We start from the raw sequence: 20,431 nt of genomic DNA, 5'->3' as shown, positions 1-20,431 counted from the left end.
ATGGCCCCATAAACTGATAAAAGGTCTCCACTGACTAATCATGCACTAGGCCACAGCACATGCATATAAGAATTCTGCATAACTGATCAAAGTGACACACACACACAGACACACACACACACTAGAGAAGCATTGGTGAATTCTTGTAAACTTTCTGTGCTGAAAAATAATTTTATCAATCACTCTTAATGACTTAACTGTTTTGCTATTCTCATTTACCATCCTTTTCCTCCCACAAATAGTGCTTCTCTAGTAACTGGTGTATTCTGGCAGGAATTTTCATATTATTATTATTTCCTTGTTAATGAAGTCTGCAAACATTCTGCACTCATTGAGAATCTCTCTGGCATACCACTGTCCACAAGTTAAACAAAACCAGTACATTTGCTTCTGGCTGCAGATATAAGCTCTAGTAGCCTGGAAGCCACTAACAAAACCAGTCCATTTGCTTCTGGCTGCAGATATAAGCTCTTGTAGCCTGGAAGCCACTGGGCTAGACTTGAATGGAAAATCACTGTCCCAATCAAAATACAAATTGGAGAGTAAGTCCTCAAAATACTCATCTCTGCATGCTAGATAATGGTGTTTTACAGGCTAACAGACACTTGACTTAAAGAATAATTTTGGTTCTTTAGCTTTCAAAGAGTTTTTAAAGTCCCAGTATCAGGATAAAAGTGCAAAGCGGGGAAAAGGAAGAATATGTGCACAAGTTCTATAATGACATGAAATGTTGCTCCAATGCATTTATCAGGAGAATCAAACTAGGGAATTATTTATAACTAAAAGAGATATAAATTAAGAAATCACGTTGCATCTAGGTGAAAAATTACTCTGACTAAACCAAAATACAGAAATAGTAAATACCAGAATTTGTACTCCCAATATTAATCACTGGATCATAAGTGCATTCATCTTTTGACTTTCATTTTTAAGACAATATACTTATCACATTTTGTGCTACACATCTTATTGGCAGATTTTTCAGATGGAAATTAAAGAGAAAAATGAAATGAAATGAAAGAGAGAGAGCTGAAATATTTATTTCCATGCATTTATCCATGGTACGTGGATTACTGTGCATCCAACATGCTGTAGACTTATGAATGGTTTGATTTCACTAATGTGTGGAGACAATAGCAACATTGCTCTTAGCCCACTGTTGCCCACACCAAAACAGTTTATTTTGCAGTTTTGTTCCCTGTGATTATAGTAAACCCAACCAGTATCCGTAATAAGCAGTAGCATGCCCTTTACTAGTTCTGTATTAGACATAATTTCTTCAGGCCCTTCTGACCCTAATATTCCTCACGAGCTTTACATTGGAAGAGAGGATGTGGTGGAGTTTCATCCTCCTCACTACATAGTCTACACTTAGGAGCTTCTTCCTCTATACCTATCATGTGTACATGTTCCTTAAAGTCCTCAAGGCCAGTCATGAGGCTTACCATGAGTTTAATCTGTTTCCTGGTCAAAGTCAGGCTTACAGAACTTCTCTTGAAACACGGCTTTGGCACCATTAGCTTGACATATTGGACCATAGTAATTAAAACTTCCGAGCTAAGAGGCCATGGTCCAATAGTAGAAATACTTCTCCCTGACGTTTTGTAGCCAGCTGCGGGGAACATCATCTGAGGTGAGTCTACGACTGACTGCTAGGCCGTGGAGGTCCTGTTTATATAGAGCGTGTAGAGGGCGCCATCACTCGTCACGTGCTGTCAACAGTAAAACTATCTCTGGCTGGCGTCATTACTCTCGATCGAAGGCAATCGATTGTCACATCTTTGGTACAAAGTCGATTGCCATATCTTATCTAATTTCAAGGCTTCTTCTTTCCTGTTAAAATTATTGTGGTGTTTAAAAATCTCTACAGCCTCTTTATACATACGTGCATAATAATGTGATGTCTTAGCTAGCACGCTTGTCTCACTAAATTTTATTGCATGGTCACCCGTTTCAAAAACATGTTCCGCTACAGCCGATTTGTCCGTGTGTCCCAGTCGACAGTTCCTTTTATGTTCAGTTAGGCAAGTATTGATACTTCTTTTTGTGGTTCCAATGTAAACCTTCCCACAACTACACGGAATCTTATACACACCAGGAGTAGCTAAAGGGTGTCGTGCATCTTTCGCCGATCTTAAGCATTCACTAATCTTCTTGGTGGGTCTGAAGATTGATGCAATTCTGAACTTGGCCAGCATTTTCCCGATACGGTCCGTAATATTGTGGATGATTGGAAGAAAAACTTTCCCCATCGATGGTTGTTGTTGTTGCACATTTTCGGACATTTTTCTTCTGGGATGGAGTGCTCTATCTATCTCCTTGCCAGCGTACCCATTTTTCTGGAAAGCGGTTCGCAAGTGGTGTAGTTCCTCTTGCAAATAAGCTGGCTCACAGATTTTATTAGTCCTGTCCACCAATGTCTTGATAATACCTCTCTTCTGCCTGGGATGATGGTTTGAATCGTTATGAAGATAACGATCAGTATGCGTATCTTTTCTGTAGACTTTGTGACCCAGAGTCCCATCTGCTCGTTTAATTACTGAGACGTCCAAAAAATTAATCTGTCGATTACTTTCTGTCTCCATAGTGAATTGTATTTTTGAATTGATGCTATTCAAACGCTTCAAAAAGCGGTTCAGTTCTTCTTCACCGTGATTCCATATGACAAAAGTGTCGTCCACATACCGATACCACTTCAAAGGCCTTTTTATGGCTGACTGCAGTGCTTGCTGTTCAAAAAATTCCATAAAAATATTAGCAACGGCTGAACTTAGAGGGCTACCCATTGCCACTCCATTAATTTGTTCATGGAACTCATTATTGTACTGAAATTAAGTCGTGGAAAGGCAATGTCTAAACAAAGCTACTATATCAGTAGGAAATATATGCAAGCAAGAGCTTCGTTGACAGGAACCATGGTGAACAGAGACACCACATCAAAGCTGACAAGAATATCACTGGGGCTGACGGTAATCTCCTTCAATTTTTCAATGAAGTGCATAGAGTTTTTAATATGACGATCAGTTTTTCCAATAAACGGTTGTAGCAAGGTGGCAAGATGTCTAGCCAGCTCTTGAATAGGGGATCCAATAGCACTTACTATCGGTCTCAGTGGGATATTAGGTTTATGCACCTTAGGTAGCCCATATAATCTAGGAGGGTAAGCTTCCGTTTTGCAAAGATCTTTTTTATCCTCTGAAGGAATAGAAGACTTTTTTATTAATTGATTGGTAACTGTCAACACTTTCGTTGTAGGATCCTTTTTCAACTTTTTATAAGTGGTAAGATCCGAAAGGTCAATGATCTTCTTGTGGTAGTCTTCACTTTTCATCACCACAGTAGCATTTCCCTTGTCAGCAGAAAGTACAATAATACTGTTGTCTGCATTGATCTCCCGTAATGCTTTCTTTTCTCCTTGAGACAGATTACTTCTTGGTGGCTTAGCTTTACGCAGTATCCTGGCTGTTTCCATCCTAACTTCATCAGCAGTGTGTGATGGTAACAGCCGAATCCCCGCCTCTGTATTAGCTACAATATCCTCCGTTGGAATCTTCAGTGGAGTAATTGCAAAATTTCCTCCTTTCGAGAGAACGGAAGTTTCTTCCCTGGATAATTCTTTTCCGGACAAATTTATAACCGTTCGAGAATTGTCTATAACCGGTGTTTCCTGTCTACTCATCTGTAGATTATCAAACTTCTTCTTCTGTCTATTAGAAGACACTTCTGCACTATGTTCCATGGATCTAAATGTTAGCCCATCCACCTTATTCCAATCGCAAACCTGCATTGTATTGCTAATAAATAGATGGAGATTTAATAGTTGACTGCATGTTACCGCCAGTCCTCGACGTGTTTGATGGATCCGTTCTCGTAGCAGCCAGCCGTAGACTCACCTCAGTTGATGTTGCCCACAGCTGGCAATGAAACGTCAGGGAGAAGTATTTCTACTATTGGACCACAGCCTCTTAGCCCGGAAGTTTTAATTACTGAAGACGCCGGCCGTGAAAGCCTACACGCTATGATGTTGGACCACAGTCCAATATTATACATGTTGTCTCATAATCCAGCTATGTAGTTTTGATTTTGTGGTCATCTTTGTGATGGTTAGGACAGGTTCCAGACCAGAAAATGGAGTCATCACACCTGTCCTGGGCAGTGTGTCAGCTTTTTCATTTTGGCTAATTCCTGAGTGATTGAGGACCCACAGCGTGTTTATACTTTTGCTTTCCCCTAGTCTCCCAAGGGACTCATAGCATTCTGCAGTGATCTTTGATCTCATGTCAGGGGCTGATAGAGGTTTGCAAGCTACTTGGCTGTCTGAATAAATATAGACACTACAATCCTTGTAGCACTGACACAAATTCTCCTCCACACACACTCTGATAGCGGAAATTTTCATCTGGAATAGAACGGTCATCTTCTCTAGGGAGACTGCTGTCTCTAGTCTAAGTTATGACCATATACCCCAGCCCCAGCACCTTCACCTGTTTTTGCATTGTCAGTAAAGCAAACTTTGTCTCCTGAACAGTGTCATGGTTCATTCTACCTCTATTCCTGTTGGGGCTGTGCCCTCTTGTAAAGTTTTGTGGTTCCTGGCTGGATGAGGAGAGGATAGTATGATAGGTGGGTGGCCGGTTTCCTCTTACTACAACAAAAAATGCACACCTGGTTAAAATACAATTTATTACAGGAACCAATTGAGTTGTCTCATGATCCAGCTATGTAGTTTTGATTTTTCGGTCATCTTTGTGATGGTTAGGGCAGGTTCCGGTCCAGTAAATGGAGTCGTCGCGCCTGTCCTGGCCAGTGATGTCCAGTCTGAAGTTCTGTGGTTCACAGCAATCAAATAACAGGTGCTAATTCTTGAATCTTGTCCGTGTCCGTATCACAACGATATGCAATGACTAACATTTCCTCACAGCCAGCTAAGGTGTGGGCGACTATCACTAGAGCACAGTGTCACATATTGAGCTGCAATGCGAACTGAGTCACAATGTGACATACAGAGTTTGAGACAGCTTGGTCAGAGCTGGTGGCCTATGTGCATGCTGCCCAGGGTACGTTATTGGCGCATAGCCTGGGGACATGGCTTGGTCTTCTCTTGGCATAGGCACACTTAGTTCAGCACCTGCTACACAATGTTTCCTAGTGCCAACTGGTGTGCTGGCGCACCGTTGTCGTGCACTGGAGATGTGAACAACAATGAGGGGCGCAGGGGAGGGGGAGGCAGGAAGCTGGACATAGAGATGAACCAGGGGCTGTAGGTGTGGGGGACGGCATCTTCCCAGGTGTACCCCACCATCTGGCTTGCAAGAGCAGAGGATCGTCCTCCTGAGAACACTGTTTAGGATACATATCCATTCCTTAGGGTGTCCCCTGGGGCAATGACGGTGATGGCGGGTCCAGGTCCATTGGGTCAGTGAGCTGCGACGGCAGAGGCAAAGGTGTGATGTCCATTGGCTTGTCCTGGGATGCCATGACAATAGGAGCGGGTGGCTGCCAAGGCTGCATGGTCCCATGAGGCTGTGAATCTGGGGGAAGAAAAGCAGCAGAATCATGGGACAAACAACAAATGTGAATTTGGTTCTGGTGATGGCACTGCAAACCATCGGGACCTGTAATTAGATACATATATGTTCCAATGTGTTTCTGGATCTTCTTGCTTCCAGCACTGACATTGGACAAAAACTTTATGAAGTACAAGATCACACAGTGCAAATCGATACTTGTGGACTATCGGCAGTGCCGTATGCTGTGGTGGGTGGAGCAAGTGAAGCAGCATCTGATGGCAGGAGCCATGCAGAAGTTCCACCAGTGACAGTCCGTCGTGTGGGTGGGAGCGATTGGAGGCGAGAAAAGTTGCAGTACCTGTTCCCATGTGTGGGAGGTGTGAAGCTTGGCCATCTGTTGTTTAAAAGTGCGTACAAAGCATTCTGCTTCTCCATTGGGCTGAAGGTGAAACAGAGCAGTGGTTAGATGACAAATACCATTTCGTCCAGAAAACTGTTCAAAGTCATGTGATGTGAACTGAGGTCCATTGTCTGTTACAATGACTTCAGGCAATCCTTCAATGCAAAAAAAAAAAAAAGATACAACACTTGAATGATGCTACATGACATAGTATAGTTTATATGCACCACAAATGGGAACTTTTTAAAAGAGTCTACCACTATTAGCCAAAGAGTATTCCAAAATGGTCCTGCAAGGTCAATGTGCACTTGGTGCCATGGGGATTGAGTATTAGGCCAACCTGAAAATGTCCGATGGGTTATCTGTGCATGTGCAGCACTGACATCATCTGTTCAATGTGGGTGTCCATGCCCTGCCAAGTACAGTGCTGACATGCTAACTGTTTAATGTGAACAATTCCCCAATGTCCTTGGTGAAGCACTTGTAAAACATCCTGATTTAACACTGTGGGAAAGAGTGCACACTATTGTCCACTGTCAGAGTGTTCTAGGATCACACTTTGTTTTACATCTACATTTATCTCTGCAAGCCACCCAACGGTGTGTGGCGGAGGGCACTTTACGTGCCACTGCCATTACCTCCCTTTCCTGTTCCAGTCGCGTATGGTTCGCGGGAAGAATGACTGCCGGAAAGCCTCCGTATGCGCTCGAATCTCTCTGATTTTACATTCGTGATCTCCTCGGGAGGTATAAGTAGAGGAAAGCAATATATTCGATACCTCATCCAGTCACGCTCCCTCTCAAAACCTGGACAGCAAACTACACCGCGATGCTCAGCACCTCTCTTGCAGAGTCTGCCACTTGAGTTTGCTAAACATCTCAATAACGCTGTCACGCTTACCAAATAACCCTGTGGCGAAACGCGCCGCTCTTCTTTGGATCTTCTCTATCTCCTCTGTCAACCCCACCTGGTACGGATCCCACACTGATGAGCAATACTCAAGTATAGGTCGAACGAGTGTTTTGTAAGCCACCTCCTTTGTTGATGGACTACATTTTCTAAGGACTCTCCCAATGAATCTCAACCTGGCACCCCCCTCACCAACAATTAATTTTATATGATCATTCCACTTCAAGTTGTTCTGTATGCATACTCCCAGATATTTTACAGAAGTAACTGCTACCAGTGTTTGTTCTGCTATAATATAATCATACAATAAAGGATCCTTCTTTCTGTGTATTTGCAATACATTACCTTTGTCTATGTTAAGGGTCAGTTGCCACTCCCTGCACCAAGTGCCAATCTGCTGCAGATCCTGTTTTCCAGTGATTCGTATAGGCCACGGTCTGTTTAACACCTATTTCAGCCTCAACCTTGTGCAAGTGATCAGATAAGGGTGGCTCTATTGGCACATGCTATTGTTTGACATAACTATTTACTAGAATGGACGCAAAAGCTATGTCAATCACTTCTTCCCTTCTGTTCCATATAGAGGGTCTATACTAGGGCGATGTACTTGAGGACAATATTATGGAAATGGAAGAGGATGTAGATGAAGATGAAATGGGAGATATGATACTACGTGAAGAGTTTGACAGAGCACTGAAAGACCTGAGTCAAAACAAGGCACTGGGAGTAGACAACATTTCATTAGACTACTGATGGCCTTAGGAGAGCCAGTCATGACAAAATTCTACCACCTGGTGAGCAAGATGTATGAGACAGGCAAAATACCCTCAGACTTAAAGAAGAATATAATAATTCCAATCTCAAAGAAAGCAGGTGTTGACAGATGTGAAAATTACCGAACTATCAGTTTAATAAGTCACAGCCGCAAAATACTAACACGAATTCATTACAGACGAATGGAAAAACTGGTAGAAGTTGACCTCGGGGAAGATCAGTTTGGATTCCGTAGAAATGTTGGAACACGTGAGGCAATACTGACCTTACACCTTATCTTAGAAGAAAGATTAAGGAAAGGCAAACCTACGTTTCTAGCATTTGTAGACTTAGAGAAAGCTTTTGACAATGTTGACTGGAATACTCTCTCAAATTCTGAAGGTGGTAGGGGTAAAATGCAGGGAGCTATTTACAATTTGTACAGAAACCAGATGGCAATTATAAGAGACGAGGGGCGTGAAAGGGAAGCAGTGGTTGGGAAGGGAATGAGACAGGGTTGTAGCCTCTCCCCAATGTTATTCAATCTGTATATTGAGCAAGCAGTAAAAGAAACAAAAGAAAAATTCGGAGTAGGTATTAAAATGCATGGAGAAGAAATAAAAAATTTGAGGTTTGCCGATGACATTGTAGTTCTGTCAGAGACAGCAAAGGACTTGGAAGAGCAGTTGAACGGAATGGACAGTGTTTTGAAAGGAAGATATAAGATGAACATCAACAAAAGCAAAACGAGGATAATGGAATGTAGTCAAATTAAGTTGGGTGATGCTGAGGGAATTAGATTAGGAAATGAGACACTTAAAGTAGTAAAGGAGCTTTGCTATTTGGGCAGCAAAATAACTTATGATGGTCAAAGCAGAGAGGAGTAAAATGTAGACTGGCAATGGCAAGGAAAGCGTTTCTGAAGGAGAGAAATTTGTTAACATCGAGTATAGATTTAAGAGTAAGGAAGTCACTTCTGAAAGTATTTGTATGGATTGTAGCCATGTATGGAAGTGAAACATTGACAATAAATAGTTTAGACAAGAAGAGAATAGAAGCTTTTGAAATGTGGTGCTACAGAAGAATGCTGAAGATTAGATGGGTAGATCACATAACTAATGAGGAAGTATTGAATAGTATTAGGGAGAAGAGAAGTTTGTGGCACAACTTGCCTAGAAGAAGGGACTGGTTGGTAGCACACGTTCTGAGGCATCAAGGGATCACAAATTTAGCATTGGAGGGCAGTGTGGAGGGTAAAAATCATAGAGGGAGACCAAGAGATGAATACACTAAGCAGATTCAGAAGGATGTAGGTTGCTGTAAGTACTGGGAGATGATGAAGCTTGCACAGGATAGAGTAGCAGGGAGAGCTGCATCAAACCAGTTTCAGGACTGAAGACAAAGACAACAACAACAACAACTACTACTACTACTTCTATTCTTGAAGATAGGTTTCATATCCCTATTCAAATTTACAGATCATTTTCTCATAGAAATTCGAATATGTGCTCACCCCTGCTGTTGATGTCACTGCTTCCCCATACCAGGTTGTTGACATTGTCATGACAACCAACCATCAGTTGTTCATTCTGTCTCCTCACTTCCTGGGAAGAAGGCATACTGTCCTCATAAGGATGGTAAGCTGATGTCAGTGCAATATCTCCTCCTTCAGGTTGTTTCACTCTGATAATCACTAGGTACCTGAAACAAAAGTTTTCCATCATCATGAATGAAATTCCATTCTTAACATAATTGTATGTTCTGGAGTTCTCTAGATTTCTAGCATAAATAAATTTAACTCCAGTTCCTCTGAGATCTGATATGGCCCCTTTATGTCGATATAGGATTCCTGGATCAGTGTGTCCTCCACCTCCTGTCTTCCCAGAAGACAACTGAGGTCAGCAGTTGCCCCTTTACCGTGTTGCAGGTTTATCTTGCCACCATGGTCACTTCTAATGGCTTTGATTGTCCCAAGTGCAGCCTGCGAGAATCCCAAATACAGTTTCACGTCCTGTTCTCACATTGCTGTCAGGGATTTTTTGCCGATTTCCTTCACAAGGGTTTAGCTGCCTGGAACAACTTTTTGGTTGATTGGTCTCCAACCCTCTGTTGAGACCTTCGGGTTCTGTGCCATTATTTTCTTGAACAGAATCTTTGGAGGTATACCCTTAAGAAGTTTTGCTATCCAAATTGATACCTTGTCAGTCTTGAGAAGCTCAGCCACTGTTTTGACTAGCAGCTGTGCCTCATGCCACAGCGATACCTTAGGCACCATCTCCTTAAACTACTCCACTGCTCCCATCCTCTCACAGACAAAGATCAGACCACACCTTCCTCCAGATACATTCTCCTAAATTTGGGTCCTCTCTCTCTCTCTCTCTCTCTCTCTCTCTGTGTGTGTGTGTGTGTGTGTGTGTGTGTGTGTGTGTGTGTGTGTGTGTGTGTCAGTTCCACCCCCTCCTCACTCCACCTCCCCTCCCCTCCTCCCCCCTCCCCCCCCCCCAACCAATCTTCTCAAAGAGAGCCATCTGGACAAGCTCCATCTGCTGCAAGGTGATGTTGATCAGTAGATGTGCCTTTTAGATAACTGCTCCCTGTTAGATAACTGCCATCGAAAACCAAGGCTGCAGTATTATAAGCCTGTTTTTCTATTCCCTGCTTTGACTTTTTCTGGATCTGTTTACCCTGGAATGAAAGTACTAAACTCCTCTCTTGTTATCTCTTTCCCTGACTTAGGAAGTAGAAGGGATCTGATTACTCTTTCCACTTTTTTTGGAGATCTGGGGAAGAAGACTGTTTAGTTCCCTCCATTTATTTTTAAGAAGCCATTCTACATTGTCCATTTCTTTTTGTTCTTAGAAAAGTTTCCTTCTCTGAGCTCCAGATAAGGATTTGATCTTCATCTGGTCCAAATTCTCAGTAACTGTTTCCACTTCATGGACTAATCTTTCAGCTGAGTCAGTTGTGGAAACTGCTTCCTGCAGATCCAACCGCAATGTTTAGGGATTTGAGGTCTCATCAAGTCCCTCAGTTTTTGTTTTGTTCTCTTTTTCCTCCATTCTGGTCTCACGAGAATTGGGGATTAATTCGGTCAACTTCATAGAACCCCATATAGTTCAAGGCTAATTACTCAAGATCACTCGGTATCCCTGATGCCCCATCAATGACATATATTCCCATGTACCAAGCACCCTTCAGCACGAACTGCATCACACCTTGGGTTGGGCATCTTGGGAATTGGGGAAAAACTATGGAGGGATGGGGCATTGTGGGATACCCTGGAGACCTGTCCAGAATGGAAGACCCTGCCAGTAGCTACACTACTATAGCTTTCAGCTTCATGTGAACACACAAGCTTCTCCACCCCCACAGTACGTACTTTGACAAGGTGGTGTCCCCCAGAGACGTTATGAATAGTTACTAGCCTGTTATCATCATCAGCGACTTGATATCCGCTGTTGAACAAAGGCGTCCTGGACTCTTCTTTATGTTATTAAGTCTTCAGTTATAAATAACCATGTTTCTTCTTCATATTTTTTATCATCTACATTCTTTCCCTTACGTCAGTGTCCAGTCTTTATTACCTGATCCCTCTACCATTTACTCATCTGTGTATGTGTCTTTTTCTCTTATTCTAATGTACATCTTAGGTTTCCTGCATAATTTTATCTTTTTTACTACGTAATTTACCAAATAAAAGCCATAGGTAATATAATTAATTAATTTTTCTAGGTTTTAACTGTAGTGCATCATTCAGTCTGTACACTTCTGTGTGTTGATAGATGAACAGATCACATACTAATGGTTCAAATTTAAATCTATGTTGGAATTTTTTTGGACATTTACTACAATTACTGAAGTTCAGACTTATGCTTAGTATGAGGGTTACCCTTTAAATTTTTTATGAGTATCCATGAAATGGCACTATTGAGATGTGACATTACTGATGTTCCAAAATTTATCAAGTTTTTATTATTAAGACAATGGCAGCAGAGAGCATTGTGAAAATTGGAAATTTCACTTGAACTTTTTTTTGTGATTTCTGTAAGTACATTACTTGACAGTAGTGCCTCAAATCACTTCATTCAATTTTTACTAATCAATCACTTTCAGAATAGTCTGTTTACTACACTGAAGAGCCAAAGAAACAGGTACACCTGTGTGATATCGTGTAGGGCCCCCACAAGCATGCAGAAGTGCCACAGCACGGCATGGTGTGGACTCAACAAATGTCTGAAGTAGTGCTGGAGGGAATTGACACTATGAGTCATGCCTGTAACAATTCTGGACGTGTGAGTGTCGCATTGTCCTGCTATAATTGCCCAAGTCCATTGGAATGCACAATGGGCATGAATGGATGCAGGTGATCAGACAGGATGGTTACTTACATGTCACCTGTCACCATATCTAGACATATCAGGGGTCCCATATCACTCCACCTGCACATGTCCCACACCATTACAGAGCCTCCCCCAGCTTTAACAGTCCCCTGCTGACATTCAGGGTCCATGCATTCATGAGGTTGCCTACATATTTGTACATGCCCATCCACTCGATACAATTCGAAACATGACTTGTCTGACCAGGCATCATGTTTCCAGTCATCAACAGTCCAATGTCGGTGTTGATGAGTTCAGGTGAGGTGTAAAGCTTTGTGTCGTGCAGTCATCAAGGGTACACGAGTGGGCCTTTGGCTTTGAAAGTCCATATTGATGACGTTTCATTGAATGGTTTGCATGCTGACTCTTGTTGATGGACCAGCATTGAAATCTTAAAAAATTTACAGAAGGGTTTCACTTCCGTCGCATTGAACAATTCTCTTCAGTCATCATTGGTCCTATTCTTGCAGGATGTTTTTCCAGCCACAAATATGTCATAGATTTGATGTTTTACCAGATTCCTGATATTCAAGGTACACTCGTGGAATGGTCATATGGGAAAATCTGTACTTCATCACTACCTCAGAGATGCGGTGTCCCATTGCCCATATGCTTACTTTAACACCACGTTCAAACTCACTTGAACCTTGATAACCTGCCATTATAGCAGCAGTAACTGATCTAACAACTGCGCCAGACACTTGTTGTCTTATATAGGCATTGCCAACCGCAGCACCGTGCTCTGCCTATTTATGTGTCTACATCTACATCTACATCCATACTCCGCAAGCCACCTGACAGTGTGTGGCGGAGGGTTCCCTGAGTACCTCTATCAGTTCTCCCTTCTATTCCAGTCTCGTATTGTTCGTGGAAAGAAGGATTGTCGGTATGCTTCTGTGTGGGCTCTAATCTCTCTGGTTTTATCCTCATGGTCTCTTCACGAGATATACGTAGGAGGGAGCAATATACTGCTTGACTCTTCGGTGAAGGTATGTTCTCGAAACTTCAACAAAAGCCCGTACCGAGCTAGTGAGCGTCTCTCCTGCTGAGTCTTCCACTGGAGTTTATCTATCATCTCCGTAACGCTTCCGTGATTACTAAATGATCTTGTAACGAAGCGCGCTGCTCTCCGTTGGATCTTCTCTATCTCTTCCTCTTCTATCAACCCTATCTGGTGCGGATCCCACACTGCTGAGCAGTATTCAAACAGTGGGCGAACAAGCATACTGTAACCTACTTTCTTTGTTTTCAGATTGCATTTCCTTAGGATTCTTCAATGAATCTCAGTCTGGCATCTGCTTTACTGATGATCAACTTTATATGATCATTCCATTTTAAATCACTCCTAATGCGTACTCCCAGATAATTTATGGAATTAACTGCTTCCAGTTGCTGACCTGCTATTTTGTAGCTAAATGATAAGGGATCTATCTTTCTATGTATTCACAGCACATTACACTTGTCTACATTGAGATTCAGTTGCCATTCCATGCACCATGCGTCAATTCGCTGCAGATCCTCGTGCATTTCAGTACAATTTTCCATTGTTGCAACCTCTCGATACACCACAGCATCATCTGCAAAAAGCCTCAGTGAACTTCCGATGTCATCCACCAGGTCATTTACGTATATTGTGAATAGCAACGGTCCTATGACACTCCCCTGCGGCACACCTGAAATCACTCTTACTTCGGAAGATTTTTCTCCATTGAGAATGACATGCTGCGTTCTGTTATCTAGGAACTCCTCAATCCAATCACACAATTGGTCTGATAGTCTCTGTATTTGAATACACATGCATCTGCCTGTTTCTTTGGCGCTTCATTATATTAGTTTGCATAGTTTCATTGCAGTTGCTCTTTTCAATCATGCATTTTGTGGAGCTTGGTTGTTGCTCCATAAAACATCAATACTGTGCACAACATGATTGAAGAGGATCAGGACTTGACTTACTGTGAGACAGAGGCATCCCTAGAATTGTTGAAAGAGAGTGTCAGATTCGATCCTGCATTGACAAGCAGTTGTCAGAGAGATGTGCATGCGGTGGGTTCTGCACAGTTTGACCAAAACTCAGATTCAGGGTCATAGCAGTTGGTTCACTATTATTTAACTGTTTTTTGGCTTGCTGAAGACATAATAAAATTTATGTCTGGGTACAAAGTGTCAGCATATGAACAGCTGCAGACTGTTTCATCTCTCAGGCTGACACATAATTGTGTCTTATTATTTTCATAATTGAAAAAAGCCTTTGCACACATGCTGTATATTGATCAAAACATCGATCTCACATATGCAGCCTCATTAGGAAGACATGGAAACTCTTCCCAATGAAAACTTTGTAGACTCCTGGACAGTTTTAACATAAGAGATTGTCTTTTAAATGGGAATTATATTCAATTCCACATGCCCAAGAACATGCATGCTTTCATCTGAAATGGCAAACAGTCTCAAAAACAGGTGTGAAATTAACAGTCTCCTCAAAACATTTAGAAAATTGATCATGTAATTCTTTCAGTGCCACAATGAATTGTATGAAATTCATGTTTTCTTTAACACCACAGAAATGGGCAGTGTTCGCTGTCAGACGTTATCCCTTTGACAATGCGATTTCCTTTTTAAGTGTCTTACTGCAGTCTTGTCCACTCAAGTCCACTAAAAACATGAGGTCTGCATCCATTCTGGATCTTATAATTTTCATATCTGCTTTCTGTTATCTTTCAGAAATTCTAAAATGATAAATCGTTCCAGGCATGACCCTCAGCTTAACTATCATACTTCACAGGAATATACAGGGTAGTCAGAAACAGTCTGAAATGCTTGTAAGGGTATTGCAAGGGAGGTTGTGCTGAGAAATAATCGTTAAGAAGAACTTTGATGTTTTGCACCATTTCCGAGTTATTTAGCATTGAAGTTACCCATTTAGGCTGTCATGCAGACAAATTCAAGCCAGGGATAGTGTTCTTTGTCAGGTTTACTCTGGCGAACAAACCTAGCTTTTTCTCAGCTAGCTGAAAGTTAACACTTCCGAAAAAGGCACATTTAACTGGTAGTGAGCATTTGAACAAATGGTAACTCATAGACCCACAGATGTCTGTGCATTCCCACAGCTTAGCACATGCGTGTGCTTGAATTCGTGTGTGCAGTGACCTTATTGTGTAACTTCAATGGTAAATAACTTGGAAACTGCACAATGTATGAAATTTTTTTTTTTTTTTTTTTTTTGTAACAGTTATTTCTCAGAGCAACCTGCCCGGCAACACCCTTTCTGACCATCCTGTATAATGTCTCCACACTCTTATTTCAGTTCTGCCAAAAACTGTTGAAACACACAGTGTAATACTGCATGAGACCTCAGAAAATTTCCTGTTTGTCCCACCAGTTTCATTATGTGCTCCTCGCCTGAAAATTTGGCAAACAGTGCTACTTGATGTACAAACACTGAATCTCATACAAGTCATCTGTTGTTCATTGTAAATTTCTGCTTGTTCATCAGCAACTTAATCTTTGAATTCTTTGTGCATAATGTTCTAATTCCATTATCGTACATTTGCAGTACACATCATTTATTTGGCTGCAGAATAAACGTTGAGATTTTTTATTCTTTCTTTGAAAAGTAACCACGATTCTCATTCATTTCTAAAGGCTTATAACAAAAGGTAGCTAGACTGCCTCTTTTTGTGCAAACAGCCACTGGACCATTGAACTTCTTTATACCATGAGCAAATAGCATAGGATAAGCAGCACTGGCACTATCATTCTGCTGAACTGGTGAAAGCCATGCTAAGGGGGAAATCCAACACCAAATGGCAGAAGAAATAGTGTAGCATTGCACTGCTAAATGGAAAATGGAATGGCACACTGTACTGTATAGTTCCGAGAAGGATCAAGGAAAGCCAAGACATACCAAGTCTTGCTGAGACAGTTTGACTTCCAGACTGCACTGAAGTTTTGCATACTGTGACTGCACACGTTGTACGCATATAAAGTTTTGCATGTTGTGGCTGACCCTGGTGTAGAAGACTGAAGATTTAGTTACCCGTAAGTTAGTGATGTCATCTGGAAAACCAATCAAAAATGTCACATAATTCTTCGTAATAACAATGTTAGCTACACTGTACATCAAATGATTGATTATATGACAGAAGAAAACAGCAAACTCATATCTCATTGCTAACAAATTTTTTTGTTGCCTTATTTGAAACAAAATATTTGTGTGATTTTTGTGACCTCAAGAAACTGTAGCACCCTTTCAGAACCTAATTCTTGAGATACCAGCATCCAAGTGGAAAAATGTTTTCAGTATTAGTTCAGACACATACATAAGCATATAAATTTTACTGGAAAATATTTTCAATAACAGTAAAATGATTTGTATCTTTTTTTTCTTTCATTGTTTAGCAAAAACTTAAAAGGCAAGCCTCATGTTGTTATAATGTTATAATCAGAAGGCTCTCATTTTCATCTTGTTCGTGAATTTCATTACTGACAACATGTTGTCTTTATGTAGGCTTACCTGAATAATGCAGATGTCAGTACAGAGTACATCGATACCTTGCGTCAGAGTTTGACTGAAGAGATACCGGGAATGTTAAATATGACTGAAAATGAATTTGCGAAACTTGACAGCTGTCTTTCTGGACTGTCTTCAGTCAATGGAAGTCTGAGATCAGTAATAGAATATGGAATGCAACAACTAAAGGCGAGTGCTATAAAACCTCGCATAAATCCTTGGATTGATTCATTTCTCTCCGTCAGTCACCAGCTGTCTGAGGTATGTGAATAGATTCATATTATAAGTGTTTTAAGTGTTGTTTTATGTGTGTATGACTCGACAAAATTCCCCCTCTCTCATTTCACTCATATGCGTTTTTATTGCAGAACTTGACTCTTCTTTGTCCTATTTGACATACAATCTGTAATCACCACTAATTGAGATGGTTAGGTCACATATCTCCACTAGACCATCCAGATGTATATTTTCTGTTTCCTTAATTATGTGAAATGAATGCTAGATATGTGATTTATTCATCTCATTAGGTCTATATTCAAATAATTTGTTTTGATTTACAGGAGACATGTCAAGGTTTACAAAAGGAAACTTTTTCTCTTTTTTAAGGGAAATGCAGAAGTTTACATTATATTTTGCATTTCTAAGTTACAGCTGCACACGTACCTAAAATAATACATGTAATACAATCCCTGTGTTCAGACTGTAAAACTGTCGTCAATGAATGACTGCTTTTAAAGAGACACCATAATGTTGAAACACAGATGTTGAAAACCTTATAAACAGTGGAGGGCCAAGGGAGGAATAGGATTCACTACTCAGTTGTTTAAGATCTTTCCATTCAGCTTCATGTCTGACAATTTGAGTGTTTCTTGGAATATTGACGTGGTCAGCAAGCTTACTGGAAGTTGGTCTTGGCTATAAATGAAGGTGTGACACCAGTAGTGCCACAAAGTCTGGTTGGAGTCCAGGCAGTGAGCATACACGCTGCCTGAAATAAAAGTAAAGCACCCAGAACACATAGTTGGATGCTGGTGTGACTTTACACACATACATACCATTGTTGCAATTCTCTGTCATAAGTGGAATGGCCAGCAGAATGCATTATATTGCTTGTGTGTACTGTTTTTGTCAGGATTGGTATGGTGTATAAGGGGTTTGAAAAGCAACGGATGTTGAGTGAGCACTGTAAGTGACATAGAGATGCCGCATACTTCTATGCGACACCTTTCTCAATACCTGACAGAGTTGGCAAGGGGCCTCACCGTGGTCTCCATTAGGCTGGCTCGTCGAGTTATGCAATAGCCAGATTTGTGTGGCATTCAGGCGTGGAAGTGGTTCAGTGTTGGACTGCACGGCAATGTGAGGGCAGGCACATTAATTGTCAAGATTCTGGTCAACCACATCTGACCACCACAAGGGAGGATCACTGCATTGTGCATCAGTTACCCCTTCATATCTGTGCCTGCTATCCAAGAACAAATAATGGACTACCTGCAGCACTCTGTGTCATCCATACCATTATTCAGAGGCTAGCAGTGAGCTGCCCATACCACAACATGAACAGCTGCATTTGGAGTGGTGCTGCGATGAGGAAGTGTGGGCTCCTGATGTATGGCATTGCTTAGTGTTCAGCTATGAACTGCACTTCTGCCCTATAATGGATTACCATCATGGTCAAGTAGGGGGGGGGGGGGGGGTCAGCTTGAGAAGAGGCCCAAGTATTCCATCATTGTTTTGGAGAGGCACAATACTGTTACTCTTGGCATGATGATGTGGGGAGCTGAGGTTATAGCGTCGGGTTATGGCTGGTAATGTCACAAGGAATTCTTGATTGGAAAATGGTACATCACACACACTCTGCATCCTCATGTGTTACATCTCATGCAACAGTATCATGGTGCCATGTTTCAACAAGACATGCTGCATGATATTGAGGTACACCAATTGGCAGTGAGATCCCCAGATCTGTGCTTGGCAGAACATGTGTAGAAGCAGCTTATGAGTCATCTCTGTCGCTGCACCAGAATCGAGGATATCGGGAGCCTAGTTAAACAGTTGTGGGACTGCTTTCCCCTGAGCAGGATACAATGGCTTTATGACACCCTTCCCAACCAATTTAGAGAATACATCAAGGTCAGAGGTGGTAAGATGTCTTTGTACATTTAACTCAATTGTGTAATCATCGAAACATCACATACCGTCTCAAGTCTTGAAGATTCATTTCGTTTCCTCCTTCACTTGTAGGTGCTTGAATTTTTCTGATAGGCAATGTATTTGACCAGAATATCTAAATAAGATGCATAGGTCACTCGGTGAAGTGTTCTGTTCAAAAGAGAATCATTAACTTGGCTAGAAAACCAAAAGCATATTAAGAATGAATGCACTTCTATAAGTGGTGTGTGATATGAAACAAATGCTGCCAACAGACAATTGTGTACCCAATTTAGAGTGAAACTGTAGGTAGCTTTAATCTGATATAGAAATACATAACATGTCCTCTGCTCCAGAATGCGGGTTCCATTCTGAAGTATCTGCGTGGGCTACAACCAACATGTTCTCCATGGCAAGTTTTCATTCAGTTGTGTTCATTGCCTGTGAAAGGTAAGATTTTGGAATCATGTTATAGTGCTGCTTGCAGGAATGTCCATTTCCAGATGTGTTATGCATATCAAAGCAGTACTTGAATAGCAAAGAAAAACTGTTGCATATTTATTGGGACTAGTTAAGGCAATGTTCTTGAATGTCCGCCAGAGGCTTTAATGAATATTCCATTAAGCTTCTAGTTTCATACTGCGTCAGTGGGTTGGAGGTGGAAGCACAAAACTAATTCTGATAATATAGAAGCCACCACCAGTAAATATATTCTTAATTTTCTCAATCAGCTGTGAAGAAAATTTCTGTAAATAATTGGATAACTGTTTTGTGAAGGATCTGTAATTTTGTCACAGATAGGTTTGACTGATAGCTCAAAGAATTACTCAGATTCACCCTTCATTTGTCCCAAATAATAACATATCTGATGAAGATAGAAAGATGTAATAACAGCCAGTGACAACTTCTTTTCACTATTTTGTGGTAAATTTGATATAAAGATGCTAATAAGAGAGCAATAGTAAAATGATTACGTGGTAACAGTAAATATTCCAATCAGTACAGTACTAAATTCCTGGATGGGAAGGGACATATATTTATCTAAAATTTAGAAGAGCAGAAATGTAGAACTTTACACAAGCAATGATCCTTATTGTTTATGTCTCTATCTACTGGATATTCAAAGATAAAATTACTCAGTAATTAGAAAAATTCAAGCCAAGAACCTTTAATGTGTTGATTGGACCCAGTGTTGATATATTCATGAATAATCATCAGTGTACACACAGATAATTGCAGGCAATATACCCCATCAATCCAAAACATTTTAAAACTTCACTAACAAAAAATTGAGAAGAGTTAAGATGATGATTGTAATGCTTCAGGTTTCTATATAGTCTACTCTCCAGCATCCCCACCTCTTTTTGCCTCCCGGATTCCTACTTTATCACTGTTGACACCCCCTTTGTGGCACACACGTGGCACCCTCCTATGCCAACCTTTTTATCAGCCACCTAGAGGAGACTTTGCTAACCTCCCAAAACACCAAATCTCTTTTCTGGTTAAGGTTCATTGAAGATATCTTCATTATCTGAACTCAGGGCCAAGACACCCTATCTTCATTCCTTCACAACATCAACAACTTCGATTCGATGTACATGGTCCTCCTCAAGCCAGCATGCCACCTTCCTACATGTTACTTCCTCCTCTCTGATGGATTCATCCACACTTCTGTCTATATTAAACCCACCAACTACTAGCAGCACCTGCATTTTGACAGCTTTCGTCCCTTTCAGACTAAAAAAATCCCTCCCCATTTTGACAGCTTTCATCCCTTTCACACTAAAATATCCCTCCAATATAGCCTGGCCACCCAGGC

At 41.2% G+C, this 20,431-nt stretch overlaps 1 protein-coding gene across 1 annotated transcript in view; it reads left to right on the top strand.

The window, feature by feature from the left end:
- Positions 1-20,431, top strand: part of LOC126325794 (conserved oligomeric Golgi complex subunit 4) — a 144,674-nt gene that overhangs the window by 79,247 nt on the left and 44,996 nt on the right. The window contains exon 9 of the mRNA XM_049995280.1: positions 16,459-16,722. Coding sequence (XP_049851237.1) covers positions 16,459-16,722 — 264 coding nt within the window. The remainder of the gene's footprint in view (positions 1-16,458; positions 16,723-20,431) is intronic.

This window comes from Schistocerca gregaria, chromosome 2, assembly GCF_023897955.1.
Source record: "Schistocerca gregaria isolate iqSchGreg1 chromosome 2, iqSchGreg1.2, whole genome shotgun sequence".
Lineage (NCBI taxonomy): Eukaryota > Metazoa > Arthropoda > Insecta > Orthoptera > Acrididae > Schistocerca > Schistocerca gregaria.
The sequence above is the reverse complement of the archived record's forward strand: the minus strand, read 5'-3'. Positions and strand labels throughout refer to the sequence as shown.